Below are 25,200 nucleotides of genomic sequence, written 5' to 3' on the forward strand. Positions count from 1 at the left end.
TCATTCAAAACAAGTTAAGTAAAATGTTAATAAAAAGGGCTTGCTTTTATTTTTATTGGGTCTCCACTAAGGCAGATTTTATATATAGTATGACTATTCAAGACTTTGAATCACTGCATTCAAGAGAATTTCATGTGGTTAAAAAAGTTTCCAACAAACAGTTCTTTCTGAATATTGAAGATAAAAATGGAAGCTCCAATTATTTCATTTTTAATTGTATCCTTATGATTTTAAATTATTTCTATTTTTAAAAAATATATATGTATACATTAAATCATATATTTTACTACCAAAGGAAAGAACATCTGGTGATTTACACCAGTTACTGCATATGGATGAGTACCTAAGCTGGAGAGGGGGTGATAGTCTTAGTTCCATTGGCTCTTGTGTCTGTACAGTGCCTCTAGGACCTTGGGCTCTCTGATACTTCAGTCTGGGACACCCAAGATCATGATTCAGAGGTTCAAAATGAATTCTTCCTTATTTTTCTGTTTTCTTTCTTTCTTTTTTTTTAATTTTGATCATCTCCTGTTGAAACCCTCCTCTTCAAATTTTCTGCCAATTTTCTCAACTTCCCTATGGACTTTGTTCTAATTCCTTCTCAATCTCAGAGCTCCTTGGTCAGATCTTCATGGCCATTCTCGATTTTACTCCAAACCCTCAGCCACCTCTGCCTTCTCTGCTTCACATCAGACCCTTTATGCCTTCCTCAGTCTGCTTATTGCCACACTTGCTGCACCTTCATAAGATCTAGAATACGAAGATACAGAAGGACAAGAATAGCCAAAAAAGCAAAATAAATAAATGGGAGAAAAGAAAAAAAAACAAGCTAAGATATCTATAGCTCCTCAAAATTCAGCTGGGAATAAGTATATATTGAAAGAGGGGCTCATTCATCACATACATAAACACACAGACACACACACACATCCCTCACCATTACCATAGTGATTTTTATGGCTCCTAGTCAGTTATGCTTTTTCCTGGGCATTCTTTTCCTGAACAAGCTTACGTTGAGGTTTAGAATCTTCAATAAAACAGAATCTGTTTTTCCCATTTAAATGATTAATCTTTATGTGCTTTGATATACAGATTGGAGAGAGCACCTGCTCGCCCTTTCCTCTGTAGACTGTTGCTTCCTCTAGAATCCATCAGCTATTCTAACATTGATCTTTGGATTAAACACAATGACCAGGGAATAGAGCACAACTGCACCATTGCAGGACATGATCCAAAATTACTTTTTTTCTAAATTGTTCTTTGACTCCAGCTCATTGTCCTACTTTGGGGACATTGTAAGACATGGCCTTTTAAAACTCTTTGAGAGAGATTTGTAGAGTGTTATTATTATACTGGACTCACCCTCTTGTAGTTTGCAGCATTTTACACTGAATTGCTGTCAGTATCCCCCACTAAACAACATTTTGTTAGAGCAAGCATGTGTTTAGGTTGTTGTCATTATATTCCCTGCATCGAGGACTGTGATCAACACACAGTAGATAAGCAATATGTATGTGTTGAATCGTAGGTATAATGTTTACTTTGGTAATATAGCAAGCACTCGGGAGAAGTCTCAGAAGAACTATTTTCAGTTTTGTTTATTTCTCTTTACTTCCTTGAATCTGAACCACATGTGGCCCTCTCTGCATTGGCAGACTCAAATGCGTAGGCTGGCCCTCATAAACTTTACTTTGGGACCCAACCTATCTCTGGTTTCAACTACCTTTGTCCTGACTTTCTCATTCATATTTGTAAAACAATCTATGAATTATCTTTTACTGAAGGAATATTAATGTACTTGCAAAACAAGTTGGAGAACTAAAAACAAAAGAAAGATCAATAGATGAACATACAAACTAACTTTGAAAGCAAAAGCTTCATATTATCCATCTTCCTGTATTTAATTGTGAAGTCCTAAAAGTAAGAGATTATGTTACTTACACAGTAACTCAAATATGAAAACTCAGAAAATATTAGTACCCACATTAATCCCCTTCATACTTTACATTTCCTAGTTAATTGTAAACAGTAACAGCATTTCAACAGCAGTAAGATAGAATAGCTTTGGGCTCCCTCGTGTTCTGTTTGTCCTATCTTGTATTTCAAAGAAAAATGCCAATTTTCCACTAGTGGCTGAAAGGACTTTTGAAGCATAAATTAAAGTCCGCATCTTGAACAATGATTAGCTGCAAGAACAATTGTCCATGCTGATGGCACGTGTTGGCCACATATAAAGTACAAGGTAATCCATGCAAAATGGCCCTAAAATCGTGCTGTTAGAAATGGCAACTCACGAGAAAGCTCAAGTTGCTTTAAATTCCTTTCAAAAAAAGAAAAAAATCTTAACTGTATTAGTCTGCTAGGATTATGTAGGAAAAGAAAAACCATATAATTTCAGAAAATGAAGGCTTTAATCATATCAAAGTACCCCACACTGGTTATCTCACTGCTTGACTCTACTACCTTATAATGAAGAACATTGGTTCCATGAAAGCACTATTATTAATACGTTCCAATTCAGAGGATTGGCTAGATTTTCCAGTTACCCAAGAAGGTAAGAATTTGTTTTGTTTGCTTATTCTGTAACTTTTATGTAAGAAAATATCGACCGGGTGCGGTGGCTCACGCCTGTAATCCCAGCACTTTGGGAGGCCAAGGCGGGTGAATCACGAGGTCAGGAGATCGAGACCATCCTGGCTAACATGGTGAAACCCCGACTCTACTAAAAATACAAAAAAATAGCCAGGAGTGGTGGTGAGCACCTGTAGTCCCAGCTACTCAGGAGGCTGAGGCAAGAGATTGCAGTGAGCCCAGATTGCGCCACTGCACTCCAGCCTGGGCGACAGAGTGAGACTCTGTCTCAGGAAAAAAAAAAAAAAAAGAAGAAGAAAGAAAGAAAAAGAAAATATCACATATTGCCACAAACTTATTTAAAAAATTCATATTATAGTCTTAGAAAAATCCTGAGAACCTTAGCTATGTGTATCTCAGACTATCAATAACATTCTCCTACAGTCTACTCCTACTTCCTAAACTGGAAAGCATTACAAAGTAACTCAAATATCCTTCCTGCTCACTCAAAGACTCCTAAAATTCAAGCACATAGAGAAAAGCGTGAAAAACAAATATCTATTCTGGCAGTCTGCAGTGGTGCCTTGAAACAGTCTCAGTTTTTCAAAAACCAAGGCAAACCATTAAGTCCGTATCCATTGCCTTTAGAGATCGAAGCCTTGGTTTTGAGATAAACTACCAAGCACCCAAAATGTCCATGACAGCATTTTCACTGAGACCCCACCTAAATAACACCCCAACCCCAACTAAGTTACCAATTTAAGCAAAAATTAAGTGTCCTCAAGTGGAAACAATGATAAACTGAAACTCAATCCCAGTGACCACAAATCAATGGCTATCGGGAAGCATACAATGATGGGAAAGGTAGATTACATTTTAAAATCATATACATGCATATGATTTCTCAGTGACTCTAGGTGAGTCATAGGAATTTCTAATACACTCTTAATATCTTCAAATTTCTGTAAAGCAGGCAGAATTAACACATCATATTTCTTTACATTCAATTTTTTCTATATATCTAACATTTGTGATCTCATCACTTTAATGTATGACCTTGAATTAAATCTAAGTTAGCTTGTACTTTCAAAGAAGAAGTGCTTCTGGAGTTTCCCCTCAAAAAAAAAAAAACACTCTATATCTATCTTTCTCTTTTTCTGTCTATCTTATAGGATTTAATTAAAATAAAGAGGTGGGAATGGGTAAAAGGCATTTGGATAAAATGGAAATGGAGACCAGGCATTTGCTTTAATTCTTATTCTCACAAAGAAATGGGAAGAAAAAAACAAAAGAATGGAAAAGAAAGTATCTTTAGGACTTTAAAAGAAAGTATCTATGGACACCACTATTAAGAACTCAGGGCACTCCCACTTAGACTTATACCAAACTGAAAGTATAATTAGGTTTATACCTCGGAATAATATGTCATTTATCACCAGGAATGCCCAAGTAAACTGCTCTAACACTACACTTACAGGCAATGAATTTACTGTGTGGCACTATTGATCTCTTCATTATTTTCTGATAAGTAAAGACGAAAAAATTAGCTGAAATCCTAAGGGCCGAGAGGCATGTTGGAGCTCTCAAAAGGACTGAAAATAAGACAAGCTGAATACAGACCTCTGATTTAGGTGTTACTTTTATGGAAAGCAAAGGAATTATGTTTACTGAATTAACATTATATTTGGTACATTTATACCAATGTTTGGTACAAACATTGTTTACCTACTATGTACCAAATATTTTGCCAGGTGCTTTATTTAATCACATTTTAATCCTTGACATTATTCCATATAATCGTGTATGCTTCCAATGTAAACGCTGACATTTAATCCATACAATCATGTATGTTTCTAGTGTAGACACTGAGTCTCAAAAGGAATATACAATTTGTCTGAGCCACAGTTAGAAAGTGGCAAAAGAGACTTGAACCAAGTCTAACTAGTCCATCCTCTCTAATATGCTGCTGAAATAAAATGGGTATTTCACTCCTTAGTTTGTGTTTGCCTGGCACCAGAGGACTCATTTAAAAAACTCAAATTTCAGTAAATATAATCATTTCCATTTGTCTTTCTTTCAACAAACACTTATTTAACTGACTTTATTTTTCTCAATGTACACTGTTGGCCAAAAATTTTGGCAACAAAATTTTAGCTTAGATTATTTAGCAGCTTTAGATTATTGAAATGACTGTGTGAAAGGAATATAAAATAACAGAAAGCTTTAATAGCCCTCAAAAAATGGTGCCAGTTATGTGTTACAAATGGTCTTCTAGAAGGACATAGCATTTTGTGTTGAAATAGCGCATGTAAATCTCTTAATTCATTATTAAAGTGCTAGTAAAACATGGCGGGCATTTACTAGCAGAGTAACCCAAGCTCAGCGATTTACAACCACAGAATGGCCAGTGGAAATTCAGAACAGTTGATTACCTGACATGGGGTAGAGGCAGTGAGCAATTTTGTAAGAACAGGACTTCCAAGCTTGGCCACCCCGAGGGAGCGCTGTGCCTCCAAATAAATAAACGATCCTGCAAAAACAAAGGGAAAGTCATACGGATGCAAGTTCTCTTACACACTTAGCTGTTCTTTGCTCCACAATCTTATCCTTGCACATGCTAAACTATCAATTAGATAAAGAAAAGTACATTTTTTACATATTTACTATTATGGTTTGTAGATAACAAATAGCATTTATACCGGTATAACATTAAATACCTAAAATAACATTTAATCAATTAAAACAAGCTCTTGATCCAAATCACCTAAACAAACATTTCTGTTGGCTTCATTTATGTCATAGAGTTTGACATCAAATTAAATGAAGCTTCTAAGCTGACAATTAGATATTCAACACGCCCTTATGAAATACCCACAAGAGCTTTATTTTTTAGTTTCTTCACAAAGTACCGAAGGATATGAGCTTATGGAATGAATTTTAGTTTCTCCCCGGTCTTACGTGTTTGACATTGTTGTCTGTGCTACAGGGGATCAAAGCTTAATTAAAGATCTAATCTGAACATTAACAAAATCACCACTTTTAGATTTTAACTACGACGGATGTGCTCATGGCAAATGTGCAGGGGATAACATCTCTCAGCAGCTTAAAAGATCACAGGTTCAGAGCTGCTGTCTGGGGTAGTTTCATTGAATATTGAAGACTTACAAGGAAGGCTATACCCAACAATGTCAAGGTCTGATACTGCCCTTTGATAATCACAGTGATAGGCAATTTGGAAAACCAACTATTTTCATTGGAAAATACCGTATTCAGAGAGTGATTTTCCTAGATACAAGTCAATGCCGACTGCACACAAAGGAAAGGATTTAGAATTAGAATGTATTATTTTATAGACTCCATCACATGTTTAACCAAACAACCAAGGATGTGAGTCAGCAGTGTCATCTTTGAGTGGGAGAAATAGAACCCAGTTTATATTGTTTTTAAATCTCAAAACCTACTTGGAAAGATAAAGTTTACTGTCCCCAAATTCCAAATTACAGGTAATGGAAACAGTGCATGCGAGCAAGTTCATTAAATTCTCTATGCTTCACCTAAAAAGGAAAAGAATGGGAAAAGTTGATTTTGAAAAATTCTTCCACCTAAAAATGCTCAGGTTTAGGTAAAATTCAAATGAATATTTTAAAAAAGATGATCAAAATTCTAAAAACAAATGAACCGATATTCAAAGACCTTACTCCTCCAGTCATTCAAAAGAATATACACAATTTCAAACAAGCTGGTTAATGAAGGTGAGAACATGTACACATTAAGACGCCAAAATCTAAATGAAGCAAAAGGCCTGAATAAATCGTTTAAACAACAAAAGTAACTGAAAAAGTAATGAAAAGAAAATCTAGAGAGAAATGTATGGTCCCAAATCTGAGTTAAATTTAATTTTCTTTTCTTTTTTTTTTTTCCTGAGACAGGGTCTGGCTCTGTCACCTAGGCTAGAGTGCAGTAGCATGATTGTGGCTCACTGCTGCCTGGAACTGCTCACTGCTGCCATTGATTTGGAAGCTAAATGTTATCCTATGATAATTTTAACCAAATATTTATAAAGTTGACAATATTGCATTAAAATTAATATGTGCAGGTAAGGGGTATAGAGAGTCTAAACTCTGACCACAGGCCCAGGGACTTCTAGGAACACGTCCCTTGATTTATCTTCCTATCAGCCTGCTCTAAACAATGAGCCAAGTTAGAGAAATGTGGAATTTACCAGTTTTATTCCTGGTCATGGCAAGGAGTTTACTTCTGGTAATCAGAATTGTTTATTGTAAAACTCTTACACACCCACATACCCCAGAGTGGCTATGTGACCAGCACAGTATAAAAATTAAAGGACAGAGTGAATAGTCTCCCTGGGTTAAAGTGTTCACATCTGGCTCGACCTCACCTTCTGCATAACAGGTACCTTGTTAATGCACTGGCCTAGAAGTAACACCTTACATGTCTTAAGAACGTTTGAGGCCAGTCTCTATAACTTTCACAAATGCAAAAGTTATAAACAAGCATTACCATATAGAATAAAGAAATGAATAATAAATAAAATTACTCCAGTTAGGTTTGGTTCAGGAGTGCAAGAGGGGTTTAATATTTAAAAAATCAATTTACCTTATAGACAAAAAAGATAATCTGACAATCATACCATAATAGATGCTGAAAAATACTGAAAACTTTCAACATACATTCAATTTCTTAATTTTTTTAAAAAGCACACTCTTGAATAGAAGGGAACATTTTTATCTGATAAAGAATACAATTTTTCAGTAAGCATGGCACTTAAGGTTCAACTATTGACAGCTTTTCCTCTGAGAGAGAAATAAGACAAGTCTAGCAGCTACCACCAGTTCTATTCAACACATTCTAGAAATTCTGTCCAGTACATAAAACAACAAAAGGAAGATAGAACTGTTAATATTTAGAAAAAAGGAAATAAAATTGCCATTTGCAGATGAAATAATTGTGATCCTAGAAAATAAAATATATATGTATAAGTTCCTAGCTATGATAAATAAAATTAGCAAGGCCACTGGATACAAGGTCAATATTTTCTATAAAAATGCATTTCTATATGTCAGCAATAATCAAAATCAGAAGTTCTTTAAAAGTAACACAAAAACCTAGGAAAATACTAGCAAAAGATTTTCAAAATCTCTACCCCGAAAGCTGTAAAATATTACTTAGTAAAATTAAAGAACCCAAATAAATTGAGACATTGGAAACATTTGAAAAAAAAATTTTCAGTGAAATGCAAATAAATATTACATATGAGAAATCATTGTACACCCATTAATTGGAAATTTTTATAGAGAATTATAATGCCTCTTGCTGGTAGGAAAATAGGAAAAAGTAGTCCCATTTTGTCACTAAAAATTGAAGTACTAAAGTTTTAGGGTAAATGAATCTATAAATGTTTATTGAAAATATAAATATATATCTTGCTTAAAAAATATAGAAGTCTCACTCCTAGTTATTATCTATTGCATAAAATCGAATGTATCCTACAGGAGGAAATGTGTACAAGAATAAATTTGAAACATCGTCATGATATTGATGTCACTGGATAGGGGAATAGCTAGATACATTATGGTATATCCAACTCAAATAAATTTAGCTAAATAAACAAACATGAATCCAGTATCACAGACTGGATTTTATCTTCTGTCTTAAACGAGCAAAAGAAAAATATTAGAAAAAAAGCATATTTAGCATGGACTGTCAAATATAGGACAATGGGAATGTAAGATAGTGATAGATCACAGGATAGTGATCTCTGAGAGAGGGGAAACAAATGAGTTAAGTCCTGTAATTCCCACAGCTTACTGCCTAGACAGAGTTTCCAGGTGCCTGTGCAGAGGGGAAACACAGGAGTGTGGTAGTCTCCTCAAGTTGAAACAGATAGAGTCAGTGCTTTGGGGAGACCCACATGGGTAGAATTCATAAGACAGAGTGCCAGCTGCCCCTTTCAGGTACTGGAGCTTTGAAAAGACAGCAAGCTCCCGAGATCTGCAGACAACCCCCCCTAAATTGCCATGTAAGGACCGATCGTGTGCATGGATTGGAGAAAACTACCTGAGTCTGGGGGTAAAAACACCTGAAATGAATAGCTGGAACATTTCCCGAAGGTCACAGAAAGTCAGGAATGGTAGAGTTCTCTCACCAACCAGAGTGCAAAAAAAACAAAAACAAAAACAAAAACAGACATAGGCATTGGATAGAGAACTCAAACCAAATAAACACTTATGTCCAGACAAAAACACGTATGCAAATTTAATAGTGTTTTTACTCATATTTGACAATATTTGGAAACAATCTAAGTGTCCTTCAGCTGGTTAGTGGATAAATGAAGTGTAGCTCATCCACTCAATGGACCCAACTATTCAGCAGTGAAAAAGGAAGGAATTGTGGCTGAAGCCAGCGACATGGATGAGTCTCAAGTCCTTTATGCTAATTGAAAGAAGGCAGAATCAAAATGCTACATATGATATGATTCCATTTTCAAGACATTCTGGAACAGGCATACACTAGGGCTAGAAATCAGATCATTGGTGTCAGTGGTGGGAGGTGGGAGAATTATTGAGTACATAATGGCACAGAACAATGTGTTGGGCAGGAATAGAATTGTTTCATATCTTCATTTTTGTGATGGTTACACAATTGTGTATGTATGTCAGAACTCAGTGAACTGTACACTAAAATGGTTGAATTTTACATTTAACCAATACTTTATCATAAAAAATGAAAAAAAAATAGATAGTATTTGATGACTTGGAGCAACTGCCATAAGCTATCTATAGTAAGAAGATAGGGACAATAGTTACAAGATAATATATTTCTTAAAAAAACAAACAATCACAGAAACACATATAATTTTGAATATGTATGTATCTACTATATATATATCTGTGTGTGACTATATGAACATAGATAAAAGTGGAACATAATTAACATGAGTTGCCTATTTCGATGGACATTTAACAGAGTAGGAATAGGAAGGTAGAAACGAAGCAAAAAAGGCAGGAAGGAAATTCGAGGCTTAAATACACACATACACACAAAAACTACATAATATCAACATATCCAGCCTGGTCAACACGGTGAAACCTCTGGCTCTACTAAAAATACAAACACAAAAAACCAGCTGGGCGTGGTGGTGTGCACCTGTAGTCCCAGCTACTTGGGAGGAAAAGGCAGGAGAATTACTTGTACCTGGGAGGTGGAGTTTGCAGTGAGCATGGATCACACCACTGCACTCCAGCGTGAGCAACTAAGTGAGACTCTGTCTCAGCTAGTTATAGATAGATAGATAGATAGATAGATAGATAGATAGATAGATAGACAGACAGATAGACAGATTTAAAAGCTGCAATCTATATGTTTAAGGCTCTAAGAACAAAATGAACCAGAACTCCACTTTCTTAGATATCGGAACTATTAGGCTGCCTCTGACTCTACCAGAAATTTCCATTTCACTTTCCTTTCCCTTCCTGGTCCTTTTTCATTTTTTTTAATTCTCCTCCTCACTTGCAATTTAAAACCACTACTGATTCTCTTTAAGGTTTGATCATGGCAATCATGGGTAAAGAGATGTTGACTCCGTGATCCAGATATATATATATATATTTTTAATTGGCCCTTTCTAAAATGAGAAAGACTGCGTTTTTGTCCCTCACACTCTGGGTGAGACCAGCTGCCCCTAGTTTTATCAGTCATATTGTTATCTTTCACTATTCTTCAACTCACCGGAAAAGAATGGGTCTTTCAACATCTAACACAGGGGCTCTATTAGAATATTTTTAATGCAAATCATAGTTATGTAGTAATTATAAGATGGCAAAAGACTAAAGGTGAATAACAAACATATTTTCTAATTGTCTTATCTGGTGTTTTTCCTAGTCTTCTTATTAGAATGGACAACAAATATCTATTAATGTTTATGGAGCTCTTACTACATGGAAAAACCTTCACAGGTGTTATTTCATTTAATCCTCATGACAACTCCACAGGGAAGCTACTTTTCTTTTCTCTATTTTCTATCTAATAAAACTGAAGCACCCTAATATTTAGACATGGGTGCAGTGTCAACATCGTGTCGGAACCCTGGGCAGCCCGTGCTCTTCCCTAACTGGTTATGGTATGCTCACATCAGACCACCATGACACACTGCCCACACAGCTTCCCTTTGAGAATCACTGCCTTGGCTTAGGCCTTCATCATCTCTCACTGATATTTCTTCAGCACATCCATGTTTTTTTGACTCCAGCCTTTCACCCTCTCCATTCTCCTCATCTCAGACAGAACAGCCCTTTAGAGCAAATTTGATTGGTCACATGCTTTAACATGACTACCTGGGTCACCATCATCCTGCAGACACATTTCCAATTCCTCAGCACTCTCTAGAGTCCCCTTCCTTCCTCTCCTGTTTCATCAGTTCTCTTCTCCCTGTCCAATCACACACGTCTTTCATCCCTAACTACTCCCATCTTTCTGCCTTCTTTGGGGATTCTTCCCTCCAATTAGGACATGATCCCTCCCACCTCTCTTTGGTTCCGTCTTCTCTCAGTAATTCCTTACTTCTGGCTTCCTGACTACTTTTCATTTCCCTTCAGTGCTCAGTTCAGGAGTCATCTCCTTCAACAAGGCATCTCGAATCCATCTGAATCACCTTCCATCCCTCTTAAAGCATCTTTCATAACCGATTGCAATTCCTTGCTTATCTAATTAAGCTACCAGACTGAGACCACCTCAAAGGCAGGGATCGTGGCATCCATCTTTGTGCATCCAGGTATCGTCTATGCTATGTATTTAATAATTGGCTTGAACAGAGAAAAAGAAGTAAAATATTATATGAGTTTAGAGAAAATGTGTTGTTAATACATAGTTCCAATGATTTATAGTCCCCTTTCTATTTTAAACTTTAAACTTAACTTTGTCTGCTACAAAATGTTAAAGAAATGAGTCATGGCACAAAAGCAAAAATTAAGAACTTACCACACTGTTAAACAATTAACTAGGTTTATGGCTGTAGCCAACAGATGGATGGTTGAATTTTCCCACCCCATCCCCTAGCACCCTCACCCACTACCACCAACCCCAATTTCCAATGGCTGTAATTAAAAATATGATCAATACTTATTTTTGGTATAATTCTTTGGAAGTCTGAAAGAAGAAACAAATAGGATAATGTTCAATGAGGTTGAAAGATGATCTATAGTACAAGTACAGTTGTGCTATTGTAAGGTTTGCCAGGTGTGGTGGCTCCCTCTTGTAATCCCAGCACTTTTGGGAGGCTGAGGTGAGAGGATTGCTTGAGGCCAGGAGTTTGAGATCAACCTGGGCAACATGGCGAGACACTCTTTACTTAAAACATATACATTTAAAAAGTAAAGTTAACACGATGCTAACGTGTATGGGGAATGACATCCGATGATAAATGTGAACAAAACAAAAGAGAAAAGAGAACAAACCCTTTCTGTTTTATTGGAGTTTCACAGACACTTATTGGAATACCACAGGTAGTTATGGTTCCTCTATTTTAAGATGATATGTAAACACTGGAATGATGGTTAAAAAAATATATGTGGAAGAATAAGACTGTTTATTATAAAGAAGCCCGAAGACTGATTAAATTGCATTCAAGTATTTGCAAATTTATTTCACAGATAGTGCTAAATCTCTGTTCTCAGTTCCCAGAAACAAGATTAGATTATTTTTCTTCCTGTTTTGAAAAAATTGGATTGCTCTAAAAAGAAGGCAAGCCTACTGTACTTGATTCTGGGCAACTTGAGAAAATGATCAGAAAACTTTTCCACCTCTTTATGCCTTTAACCCAACTTATAAAAATTGCAACAACAAACATGTTGGTGATTAAAACAATGTTCCTTTCAGGGAACTCAATTACCCGCCAATTATTAACTTGGTCAGGAGGTTTTAAAGCAAGACAAACCAGAGTTCCATGTGTACAGTCTACAGAATAGAAATGAAAATACACAGTATCATCATTCCACAACATGCAAGAAAGAAAACTATTTTTTTTAAAGAGGAAAATGTCCTACCATGATTTATGTTTGCTGTGTGATCAGCTGCAGGAAAGTGGTGCTCTCCATTATTCAATCCTTTCATCAGCTTCCAGTGTGAATCTTCTGTGAGAAATGGCTCCCAACCGCAGAAACCCGACTCAAAGTCACAGGCGAGATGCTTTGCTGTTACACGTAGAAGAGAAAACAGGTGAGGAGAAATGAAGAGCATGCAGGCAAACACTGCTCTACGCTAGCTAAACATCTTAGGAGGCCTGCAAAATTATTCCGCTTGGTAGTGAATATTCTCTAATGATCGGAATAGCTTTCCTTTATCTAGTCACACACAATATCTCAGGTGCTGTGTGAGGCATGACCCTTCCACATGCTTCCATCTGTAAGTCTGGTACATTTCATTCTGGTTGGCCATCTCCATTTTATTTAATGATGCAAGGTGGAACTCCAAAGCTTTTCAGGGAGTAACTAATTTGCTTGCCCAGTATAAACCTGCTGAGATGGTAGTTTAAATGAAAAAAATCCACTGGGAAGGGGGAAGTTTAAATTAATTCTGGACACACAAATAACTTGAGGTCAGCATCTCAGTATGCATTTTATTATTCTATCCTAACACTTTCTCAAAAAAAAAAAACCTAGCCATTTTGGAATTGCAGGTAAATTAGTTATTCGGAACTGAGCTGGTGTTATCTTTTGTCTTTTTTTTTTTTTTAAGGCAGAGTCTCGCTCTGAGGCCCAGGCTGGAGTGCAGTGGTGCAATCTTGGCTCACTGCAAGCTCCACCTCCCGGGTTCACGCCATTCTCCTGCCTCAGCCTCCCGAGTAGCTGGGACTACAGGCGCCCACCACAACGCCCGGCTAATTTTTTATATTTTTAGTAGAGATGGGGTTTCACTGTGTTAGCAAGGATGGTCTCGATCTCCTGACCTCGTGATCCACCCGCCTCAGCCTCCCAAAATGCTGGGATTACAGGCGTGAGCCACCGCACCCGGCCCAATATTTTTTTTTACATGAAATACATTTGGAGACAATATCACAGTAAAAATTAATGCATCATACAAGATCCTTGGTTTAAATTTCTTTCATTTGACTATTATACCAACGTCCCCTGTGAAGGTACACAATTCATATTAGCATTTAAAATTGTTTTTAAAGTCCTATAATTTAAAAAACCCCTTTTTCATGGAATTTCCTGAACTATTTTGATTTGAAGATATATCTATCATGCCAACTTTTTTGGAACACAGTGAAGTAGATTCTATATATATTTTTTTCCTATATGAGTTATTGAAATTTTATATATAAATACAAATGTGTATTTTATTGTGGTAAAATATACATGACATAAATGTAACATTTTAACAATTTTTAATGTAAGCTTCTATGGTATTAGGTACATTCCCATTGTTGTACAACCATTACCACCATCCATCTCCAGAACTTTTTCATTCCCAAACTGAATCTCCACCCCCATTAAGCAATACTTTCCATATCCCCTCCCCTCAAACCCTGGCAACCACCATTTTACTATCTGTCTCTAAGAGTTTGCCTACTTTAGGTACTTCATATAACTGGGACCAAACAATACGTGTCCTTTTGTCTCTGGCTTATTTCAAGGTTCATCCATGTTGTAGCGTGTGTCTGAAAATTAGATCTATTTCATGTATAAACTGTTCAGGGATCCAATGTGTATCTTTGGACATGTTTGGCATGTTGTATTTTAATTATTTTGATAGAGATTTTTAAAACATATTGCATATACATGTATTAATTTTTTAAGCTTTATTGATGTATAAGTGACAAACAAAATTGTAACTAAGGTACGCAATGTAATGTTTTGATATACATATACATAGAGAAAGGATTACCACAGTAAAGCTAATTAGCATCATTTCATCATATAGTTACCTTTTGTGTGTGTGATCAGAACATTTCAGATCTACTCTCAGCAAATTTCAAGTATACAATACAGTGTTATTAACTATAGTCACCAGGCTGTACACTAGACTCCCAGAACTTATTTATCTTGTAAGTGAAAATTTGTATCTTTTGACCAACACCTCCCCATTTCGGCCAGGCCTCAGCCCTGGACAACTGCCATTCTACTCTCTGTTTCTACAAATTCAACTTTTTTAGGTTCCATGTATAAGTGAGATCGTGCTGTATTTGTCTTTCTCTGTCTGGGTTATTTCACTTTGCATAATCCCCTCCAGGCTCATCATTGTCACAAATAGCAAGTTTTTTCTTCATTATTGCTGAATAATATTTCACTGTGAACACATATACATTTTATACACACACACACACACACACACACACACACCCCACTTGTTTGATCCATTCTCAGAGACTTCAGTTGTTTTGGCTGGATATTTTGAATAATGCTGCAATGAACATGAGGGTGCAGATATATTTTAATCTTAACTGCCCTCATTTAATACAGGATTATGTTAATAAACATCAAAAATCTATTGTTTGGTTTTAGAGAAATTTTACTCAGAGTTCATCAGTTAAAGTAATATTTTAAGATCATGACAAAGCTTTCTCTTGCATATTTAACCACTACAGCATATGAGCAGACAAGAAAGAATTTCATTGTGCAGCTGGGAAAAATTCTGGATCATGAAAAGTAAAATATTTTATGAATCCTCCAGAAGTTAGTCAGCTCTCTGTGAAATAAGAAAGAAAGCTATGTATGGGAAATGAATGGGGAATATTTCATTTAATGAGAATATATTAGATTCTAACAGGATTATATTATAAATATTGTGTTTGTTAATATACATTACAAATACACATTATAAATATTTTATTAATATTGATGCTCTTAAGGACTAGCAAAGTAAAGAGAGTTTTTGCTTCTACCCTGAGAGAACTCTGACTTGTTTGCCTTTAGTTTTTCTCAATTTTTTTAGATGCCATCTGTTTCTTCCCCTAGCTGTCTTCCTTCCTGAAGCCTCTTTGGTACAGTGGTTCTCAAAGTTTCATATGCAGACAAATCACCTGGGACCTTGTTCCATGTAGCTTTTGGTTCCGTAAGGCTGGGCCAGGGCCTGAGGTTCTGCATTTCCACTAAGTTCCCAGGTAATGCTGATGCTCTGGTCCATGGAGTCTGCTGTTGCAGCAAAACCCACAGGCCATTTTTATTAACTGATTTTGAAAAGCCACCGGTCTGGAGGCTATGTTATGCCATATATTAAAATAATACCTAAAAGTAAGAGCAACTTGATAATGAGAGAAGACCTGAGTGAGTCTGCCTTTGGGGAAAAGCACACTGGCTGTGGAATACCAAATGACAATCCTCACGAGTTCGTATTTACTCATTCTCCAGAATTTGGTAAGTATTCCTGGTGCTATTCAAACTGCCTGCACAAGCTATACCCTCCTAGAGATTCATTCTAAAGTGCAATAAAAAAATATATAAAGATATTTTTTCTTGTGCTTCATGAACATGGAAGAATCGTTTATGAAAAAAACTTGATATTACAAATTCAAATTTGTAAAACACAAATGTTTTCGTATGTGTAAAATGTTTCAATATGGTTTTAAATTTCAAAGGAAAGCCTCTTTTATTTTGTAAGAATATACATATGCACGTGTCTATATGCAAAAATATATTAAATACTTTAGTGCAGCAAATAGTGTAAATTTATATCAATTCTAATAATCCAAATCTATATAATTTCACAGCATAAATAATTGTATATATATTTACATGAAACACTCATTTTGGTATCAAAATACATGAATACACATATATACTGTATGCAATATGGCTACATTTTTATGACATATTCCCTATATCAAGTCAATCTCAATCATGCAAACATGACAGGTTTTCTTTGGACAAATGAGGTTACACTATTTAAAAACTTAAAAGACTAATAACACTGTTTTTGTTGAGAAACACAATTACCCATTCCTGCATTCACCCAAAGAAAATAGCAGAATATGGCATCAAGAGTTACTGAACTGGAAAAATGTCATATACATAATCAATGAAACTTCAATAAATGAGAAAATATGTCAAAAATCAAATGCTAAACAATTTTTTAAAGGTGAACATAAAGTATGATTTACTACGGGGAAAATAATGGAGGGGAAAAAGCTAAGCTTCCAAATATACAAGTGCCCAGGTGCAGTGGCTCATGTCTGTAATCCCAGCACTTTGGGAGGCTGAGGCCGGTGGATCACCTGAGATCAGGAGTTCAAGACCAGCCTGGCCAACATGATGAAACCTGTCACTACTAAAAATACAAAAATTATCTGGGTGTGGTGGCACATGCTTGTAATCCCAGCTACTCTGGAGGCCGAGACAGGAGAATCACTTGAACCCGGGAAGTGGAGGTTGTAGTGAGCCGAGATCATGCCATTGCACTCCAGCCTGGGTGACAGAGCAAGACTCTGTCTCAAAAAAAAAAAAAAATTATATACGTGGAAAGAAAGGAAATATATTTTCCTTCAGTTATTGACATTAAGAATTATAGAAACTGTTAGAAAGAAATATTTCCCCAACAGAAATGAGGCAAATTGTCTGTAAAAAATTTAAATAAAACATAGAAAGAAACTTCACATACATTGGAGTAAATAAATTGCTCTTACATCGCTTGTTTTGAACAAAAGAAGAGAGCAGCCCAAAAGCTCCGTTGAGCTCACACTGGTTAGCCGATTACTTGGTTTAAAGCTAGGAGACTGAAGTATTAACTGGATTTCTGTTGATGAACATGGCAGAAGGGGATTTTAGCCTTACTTTCTCATCTCCTCTATCCTGTGTCCCTCCGCATTGCTCTTAATAAAATCCAAGCTTCCCAAGAGAAACCAATTATACAGAGCTTTTCACTTAAAAGGTGGCATTTATCTTATTACAATATTTTCACCTCTGCTCAAGAAAACATCTCACTAAAATAAGACACTGCAGTAAAATAAACGTCAAATTTTTAATATCTTTTAAAAACCACCTGTTTGTGATACAGAAATTGGATTCATATCCTTGGAATTCATGTTTTCTAAAGAGACACAGGGATCTCAGTTGCTAAGTTACCTCATATGAGAATCATCCTGTGGATTGTAAATTAAATTATATTTTTGTTGAACTATGACTATGCTTGAATAGCAATGGGATCTCTTGTCATCACTTCTATCAAAGACTCTTCAGAAAAGGCCTGAAAGAAAGGTGTTGAGGCACTTTGGCCCTCCCAAACGCCAGTCATGGCTGAAGTGATTTCTTTTTTTTTTTTTTTTTTTTTTTTTTTTTTCAGACGGAGTCTCACACTGTTGCCTGGGCTGGAGTGCAATGGCATGATCTCAGCTCACGGCAACCTCCACCTCCCATGTTCAGGCAGTTCTCCTACCTCAGCCTCCCAAGTAGCTGTGACTACAGGTGCCCACCATCACGCCTGGCTAATTTTTTGTATTTTTAGTAGAGACGGGGGTTTCACTATGTTGGCCAGGCTGGTCTTGAACTCCTGACCTCGTGATCTGCCTGCCTCGGCCTCCCAGAGTGCTGCGATTACAGGTGTGAGCCATTGCACCCGGTTGGCTGAAGTGTTTTCTAGGCAAGTAAGAGGAGAGTGGCCCTTCCTCCAGGGCAGCCATGATGGCTGAAGTGATTTCTACAATCATGGTAGCTGCCCTGGAGGAAGGGCCACCCTCCTCCTACTCATCCCTCCCAGCTACAGCTTCCAAGATCATTGACTAGAGAGGAAAAAAGCATACACAATAAAAGTTAGTAACCCATAATATATGCCTCCAAGGCAAAGGTACAAAAAGTTTCCTTCTACCACCCATCTTCTCTTTAATCAAAGCACACACATTCACACACCCAGCCAACAATAATCACAACTATTCATTTGTAGAATAAATTGAGAGATGTTGCAGACTTTGCAACAAGCACCAAAACATTAAGTTAAAATAGAGATACCTGAAGGCATAGTACTAATAGTTTCAGAGCAATAATGCATATTTATCACATTTCATACATATGACTTACCTTTGCCTTGATAGAAACAAAGACTGTTTTAAATCCAACTAACAGTCTTGAATTAGAGCATGTAAACTAGTAAGCCATTCACTCACTTACAGCAAGTTGCTGGGTCTTCATCACTCTCATCGGAGCAGTCCTGCCGAGAGTCACAGACAGATTCTTTGGCGATGCACTGGCCACTAGTGCAAGGGAATTCGTCTGCAGAGCAAAGCTTTCTGGATTGGGTCTGTCCACAGGCATAGACCCAGAGGTGATCAAGGGCAATAAAACTTCTCTGGCTCTAAAGAGTCCCTTCAAAAATAATCTTTAGGAAGAAAAAGATTAATTTATGAGTTTGCAATCTCCTTAATAAGACAAAAAACTAAAGAAGGTTGATAAAGACAAAGTAGTTATTGAGAAAAAGTGTTTAAAGCAACCAAGGCAATATATAACAAAGTTCCTGTTTGATAAGCTCAACCCATGCTCATACGACTGATGTAACAAACCTGCACGTTGTGCACATGTGCCTCAAAAATTAAAGTATTAAAAAAAAAAAACTGATGGAAACATTTGCTCCACTAAAGGCTCAGAGAAACCTCCCAGGATCAGGCAAAACACAAGCATCCCACTTAACTATCAAAAATGTCCCTGACTGCAAACTTGTTACTTGGTCATCATCTTTACAGCTCTCTTTCTTTCATTTTCAAGGAAAATAAGAAGTATTGTCATTACTTATAGAACAAGAGCTGTAACTGCATCTGAGTTATTTTTTAACTAGTGAAATTAGTATTTGAATACATGAAGAAAAATATCAGGCAAACGGAAACAGACACAATATAGGAATAAAAAAATGTAAGGGAATAAACATAAAACTCTATTCAACTTACATAAAAGAGTAACTTCTTTAATGAGAAAAGAAGTGTCAATTAAAGTAAATAAATTTTGTTGTCACCAATTGAATTGCTAGCTTTTCTGGAGATAAGCAATATTAGCAAATGAAACAACCACACATTGCTGGTCAAGTGTAAGAAAATGTCAAAGTATTAGCATTCCTTGAGTTTCTACCAAGAGCAATTATTACTTAACACCAAAAGTGCAGAAGTATAAATAGCTGACTGTATCACAGATAACTAATTATTTGCTGTCCAGAACATTAGCCATGAGCTACAGAGGACTATTTCAATTCAAATTAATGAAAATAAAATAAAATTTAGTTCCCTCAGTCATGGTAGCCAAATTTCAATTGTTCAATAGCCTCATGTGATGAGTGGCTACCATACTGGACATCAGATATAAAGCATTTCCATTAGGCAGAAAGTTCTATTAAACAGCACTAAATGTGGTTAAAATTCCAGCCAGATACTAAGAATTAAAATTGACTTCCTTCAGTTTCATCCAGCTTAAAGTTTCTGAATAGATTTTCTTTTCAAAACACGAGGGATAGGTCAGGTGCAGTGACTCACACCTGTAATCCCAGCACTTTGTGAGGCCAAGGAGGTGGATCACTTGAGGTCAGGAATTCGAGACCAGCCTGGCCAATATGATAAAACCCATCTCTACTAAAAATACAAAAAATTAGCTGGGCATGGTGGCACATGCCTGTAGTCCCAGCTGCTTGGGAGGCTAACGCAAGAGAATTGCTTGAGACCAGGAGGTGGAAGCTGCAGTGAGACAAAATCCCATCACAGCACTCCAGCCTGGGTGACAGAGCAAGACTCCATTTCAAACAAACAAAATACGAGGGATATATATTTGTTTGTTCATTAATAATTACTTAAGGTCAGATTTTCAGTTTGCAAATATGTCTAATAATTTGGTTTAGAAAATAATATTAAATTTAAACCATATCCAACAATAAGAAAACTTTGTATGCTGCTACATACTTTTCCCATAATGAATATCATACATGTAAAAATTATTAATGTATAGATGTATATTTTCATAGCAGCAAGGGATCAGAAATGCAGAAATGATATCAATTTGAGGTTCAAAAATTGATGGTTTTAAACTTAGATCTCAAAGGCCTATAATTATTGAACAGCTAATTACATTACATATCCACTTGAGAACCTGGAATAACTCTCAAATTCATTTTCTTTACATTTTACTTTGTTTTATCTTTGAGTTAAAACAAAATTTAATCTTCAGTTTATAAAAAAAGAAACTTGTTTAGTACCTGAGAAGTTATAAAAACAGATATCAGCCTATGAAAATTAAATAGTGTCAAAATGTTAACTCAATAGGCTGTGATAGGATGTATGAATGGAATATCACTATAAAGAAATGAAATTGGCTTCATAACCCACACATATAATCAGTATCATCATTTTATACTCACACTCCAGCATAAATAAACTTACGCATTCCGTATATCATGTTGGTGCAAAAATAATTGAGGTTTTGGCCATTAAAAGCAATGGCAAAAGCCACAATGGCAAAAGCTGCAATTACATTTGCACCAACCTAATACAACACAAAATATCAATTTAACTTTTTAAGAGACAGCATTCCTATTGAGCCTATGTATGTTTCATATGTTTCTTGGTGTACATAGAGCTTTCCATGTGTTATAAAGATATGAATTATTGCATTCAAAACATTTGTCTATACTAAGTTTCACTACCAGTTTACTATTTACCTACTTCATAATGCAATTTGTTTCCCTGGGGCAAAGCATGGTGCTGGGGAGCAAGAAAGGAAGGCTGTGGAGAATGAGGAAGCTGTGAACAAGAGTGGATACACTCTATTTCCCCCGCCATGGGAAATTTGGTCTCAGAAGGAAAAGGTACAATTTAAAAAGTAAGCAATCTCTCTCCCCAAATATACAAGCACGCATCCCTAACTTAAATGCTAATTTAACTTTAGCAGTGCATGATCAATTTATTGCTGCAAAGCTAAAACTTAAACCATGATAAAAAAAATACTTTTTTTTTCTTTCATACCTTAAATGTCTTCAGATCTTCTGGTATTAACACATCTGCTTTCACCCATTGGCTGTGAGTTGATATGTTGTATGTCCAAAATATTTCTTCTTCCTTTGATTTGAAGAGAAAGACATCACTCATTACCCATATTCTAATCTTCACATTTACATAAATGCTCTTTTAATTACATTGTAGTAGGAATTACCTTACATGTATGATATAAAGTACTAGGAAATCTAAAGTCTTGGTAGTCAAATTGAAAAAGCTGAATACCATTAAAAAATAAGAAAATGAAGCATGTTTATGTAGTAAAGCTGCTTTTTGTAGATAAACAGTATTAGGATGGAACAAAAATTTGGATGAAATCTTTTAAAAAAACAGTACTGCGTTTCAAAAATAAAATTCTAAATAACAGTTAATAAGATCAGCAATTTAAATGTTGATCTCAATAACATTATTACACTTTGTAATATTGCCATGATACTAGAAAAGAAAAAGATTACAGGCAAACAATATAAAGGTTAAAAATGTTGTCAGATGCATTTTCTGCACAATTTCAATTTATACTAAATATTTTTTCCTGTGGAAACATTTGGTCCAAGTTCCAAACAATACAGTTACATTCTGAAAATTATATTCTTAATTTGGTCATTCTATCAAAGGCCTATTTACATCTTTTAGAGAAATCTATGTTATGTACCTGTACAATGATCATTTTTCAGATTGCAAAATCTATGTAAAATTGTTACTACATGCTATGAGTGTAGTAACAAGCCTTTACTGCATTCAAAACATGTATTGAATGTAAGAAGCTCAATAAAAGTCTATGGTGAAACTCCATCTCTACTAAAAATACAAAAATTAGCCAGGCGTGGTGGTGGGTGCCTGTAATCCCAGCTACTCAGGAGGCTGAGGCAGGAGAATAACTTGAACCTGGGAGGCGCAGGTTGCAGTGAGCCAAGATGCCACCACTACATTCCAGCCTGGGCAACAGAGCATGAATCCGTCTCAAAAAAACTAAATAAAATAAAAAAGTCTATAAGGTACTCAAAATTTTGTCTACGGCATGTATGGCATTGGTCTTTATGATTTATGTTGATGCTTTTATGCTCTGAAATCTTATTTTTATTTACATTTTATTAGATATTCAAATTCACATTTCTTCCCAAAAATAGACCAAATTGTTCATAATGTTTACGTATAGAATGCATGAATTTTTAGGTAACAATATGGTAAAAATGTGAAGATTGACATAATTATGTCTCAGGTTGAGCTCTGAGCCTGGCTCTGTCCCACTTTCTAGCATGAGATAGAAAACGGCCCTGAAAGGCAACATCTTGTTTTAATCCAAATGATAAGTGATATCAATAAAGTGCTGGGATTACAGGCATGAGCCACCATACCCAGTCAACAATTTTTAAAATGGCTTTATATTTTACCTTACCTACTTTATGGGATTAGATTAGTTAGTTTAAATTATTTACTATTCATAATCACACTGAAATTTTATAGAAGAAACATTGCATATCATTCCACAATGGCTTTAGTTTGTTTCACAAAATGACATCGCCTTAAATTGATGTATTTAGTATAAACCACCACAGCCTCCCAATAACACTCCAGCTAAAACTTGGACATTAATGTCAACAAAGGTTGGCGTGTGCACTTTCCTGTGAGTGGTCTCTGAGTCTCACATATTGCATATATACCAGAAAAGTGAATATCTCAATTTAACACTTACATCTCAACTCTTCATCTGTAGCATCAAATCTGCAGAGATCTGTATCTGGATGACATAGCTCCCGCTCAGCATTCAATGCTTCTTGACCCAGTAAAATTCCATCTGTTAAATTTAAAGATTGGCAAGAAGTGAAATGCAGGTGCAACTGGAAAGACTCAAGTATTTTGCTTTAATGTTAATATTCATTCTACAAAGCACTCTGTAACCAATTTCTCTTTATGGTATCATCACCCTTTAGGTAACCCTATCTCTCTCTCTCTCTCTCTCTCTCTCTCTCACACACACACACACACACACACCACTCAAATAGAGACAGAGAAAAACAGAAAAAAAAACTATGCCAGTGTTTCAGAATTTTAATCATATCTCCATAATGACAGGCAAGCCCCAAAGCCAATCCTTCATAGGAGTAAAAAAATTGCCCTAATGTTGGAACTCAGAGTCTACTATTTGAAGGACAGTTGTACATGTGTCCAATATAAGATATGGTGCCCCTTAAACGTGGAAGGTGGATCTTCCCTGGAACTGCTTTCTCTGGAGCCTTCCCAAATTGTGCCTGTTGGCCGGCCATGGTGGCTCACACCTGTAATCCCAGGCATGGGCTGGCTTTTGGGAGGCCAAGGAGGGTGGATCACCTGAGGTCAGGAGTTCAAGATGAGCCTGGCCAACATGGTGAAACCCCGTCTCTATTAAAAATACAAAAATTATCTGGGCGTGGTGGCATGCATCCATAATCCCAGCTACTAGGGAGGCTGAGGCAGGAGAATTGCTTGAATCCGGGAGGTGGAGGTTGCAGTGAGCAAAGGTCACGCCACTTCACTCCACTCTGGGTGACAGAGCGAGACTCCATCTCAAAAAAAAATTGTGCCTGTGTTTTTGTTTTCTTTTCCCCAAGCCCCCCAATATAAGACTTGAAGGTAGACTAGGAGTCCTTTCTGCCCATACCACTTGCAGACAACTCTCCCTCTGACCTTCCTAAATACCCAAGCTTTGACTCTCATGTCAAATGGCACCCCTCACTGTTCCAGCTTGTTACAATCACCTACAGACACTGTAAGTGAGCCCTGAGGATGTCCTGCCCCTCAACCCCTGAAGATTCTAGCTCTGAGCTCACTGTCATTCTCTGTCATGTAAATATTCACCTTTATTTGCTTCTCAGTTTCTTGATCTCTTATTGATGACTTTGAAGGAGAACTTTGATGAAAAACAACCTTTGCCACAACTCTTCAAAAGAAGTATTACCATTACTAATGATGATAATGTTTCCTTGTCTTCATTTCAAGTGGTCCACTCACCAACCATCATCCCTATCTGTCCAGCTCACTTCTTTTCATATCTCTACTCTAACAATATTTCAGCTGCGCCAGCTTCTACAAGCCCAGGATCCTAAATTATTATCAGTTATTTCCCTCACCTATCTTGTCTTCATTTCCTTTATTAGAGATGTCAGACAAGCAATCACTCCCTGGCCATGCTCATACTTCTCCATACTCTCATGGCAAAAACTCTAGAAAATAAATCCCTTCACTTACTCTAGCCTGTATCTGTGCAGCTGAATGAGTGAAGAAATCATGCAGATTTCACTTTGTCCACAATCATGCAGACTGAAATGACTTCGTATTCATGACTACTCACTCCATTGGCATCAGGGTGACCCTCATTCTTTCCTTTTCCGCATTCCTAGACAACTATTCAAAGCTTTCTATTCCCTCTTTTAACTTCCAGCTCTTCCTTCCCTATTGTCATTCTCAGCTCACCACCTTGCTTCACATTTCATTGGGAAAATGAGAGAAATCAGAAGAAAACTTTACTAGTCGCATCATCAATCTCACTGGCCAGCTGTCCACACGCTTTGCCCCCTGTAGGAGTGGGTCAACTCTCCATGCCCTTCTCTGGATGACGTCTTCCATTTAGACAGAAATTTCATCTCTGCTCGGCTATTTAAGGAATCATGCTGCCAATTTCC

The 25,200-nt window shown here is 36.4% G+C and overlaps 1 protein-coding gene across 3 annotated transcripts; it reads right to left on the bottom strand.

Moving 5' to 3' along the window:
• On the bottom strand, positions 1 to 21,604 carry LOC134729688 (MAM and LDL-receptor class A domain-containing protein 1-like). 3 transcript variants are annotated; one of them, XR_010110990.1, is made up of 5 exons: positions 21,512 to 21,604; positions 18,687 to 18,894; positions 12,633 to 12,779; positions 5,004 to 5,101; positions 1 to 750 (listed from the first exon to the last, which is right to left on the bottom strand). XR_010110990.1 is itself a non-coding variant. In XM_063601009.1 (3 exons), the coding sequence occupies exons 1-3, from the start codon at positions 12,823 to 12,825 to the stop codon at positions 742 to 744; spliced, it is 300 nt and encodes a 99-aa protein (XP_063457079.1). In that variant the 5' UTR covers positions 12,826 to 14,111; the 3' UTR covers positions 4 to 741. The 3 variants fall into 3 exon arrangements, 1 of the variants encoding a protein (XP_063457079.1); XR_010110989.1 differs by lacking the exon at positions 21,512 to 21,604 and having other exon boundaries at positions 7 to 750; positions 18,687 to 19,286; XM_063601009.1 differs by lacking the exons at positions 18,687 to 18,894; positions 21,512 to 21,604 and having other exon boundaries at positions 4 to 750; positions 12,633 to 14,111.
• Positions 21,605 to 25,200: the final 3,596 nt, after the last annotated feature.

This window comes from Pan paniscus, chromosome 21 (assembly GCF_029289425.2).
Source record: "Pan paniscus chromosome 21, NHGRI_mPanPan1-v2.0_pri, whole genome shotgun sequence".
Classification (NCBI taxonomy): domain Eukaryota; kingdom Metazoa; phylum Chordata; class Mammalia; order Primates; family Hominidae; genus Pan; species Pan paniscus.

Bases quoted from the DNA above. Each gene is read 5' to 3' on its own strand.
- LOC134729688 (XM_063601009.1), bottom strand. From the start codon at position 12,825: ATGCTCTTCATTTCTCCTCACCTGTTTTCTCTTCTACGTGTAACAGCA. The intron at 5,102-12,632 runs GTAGGACATTTT...TTGTTTTTGCAG, and splicing joins CACAGCAAACATAAATCATG to GATCGTTTATTTATTTGGAG.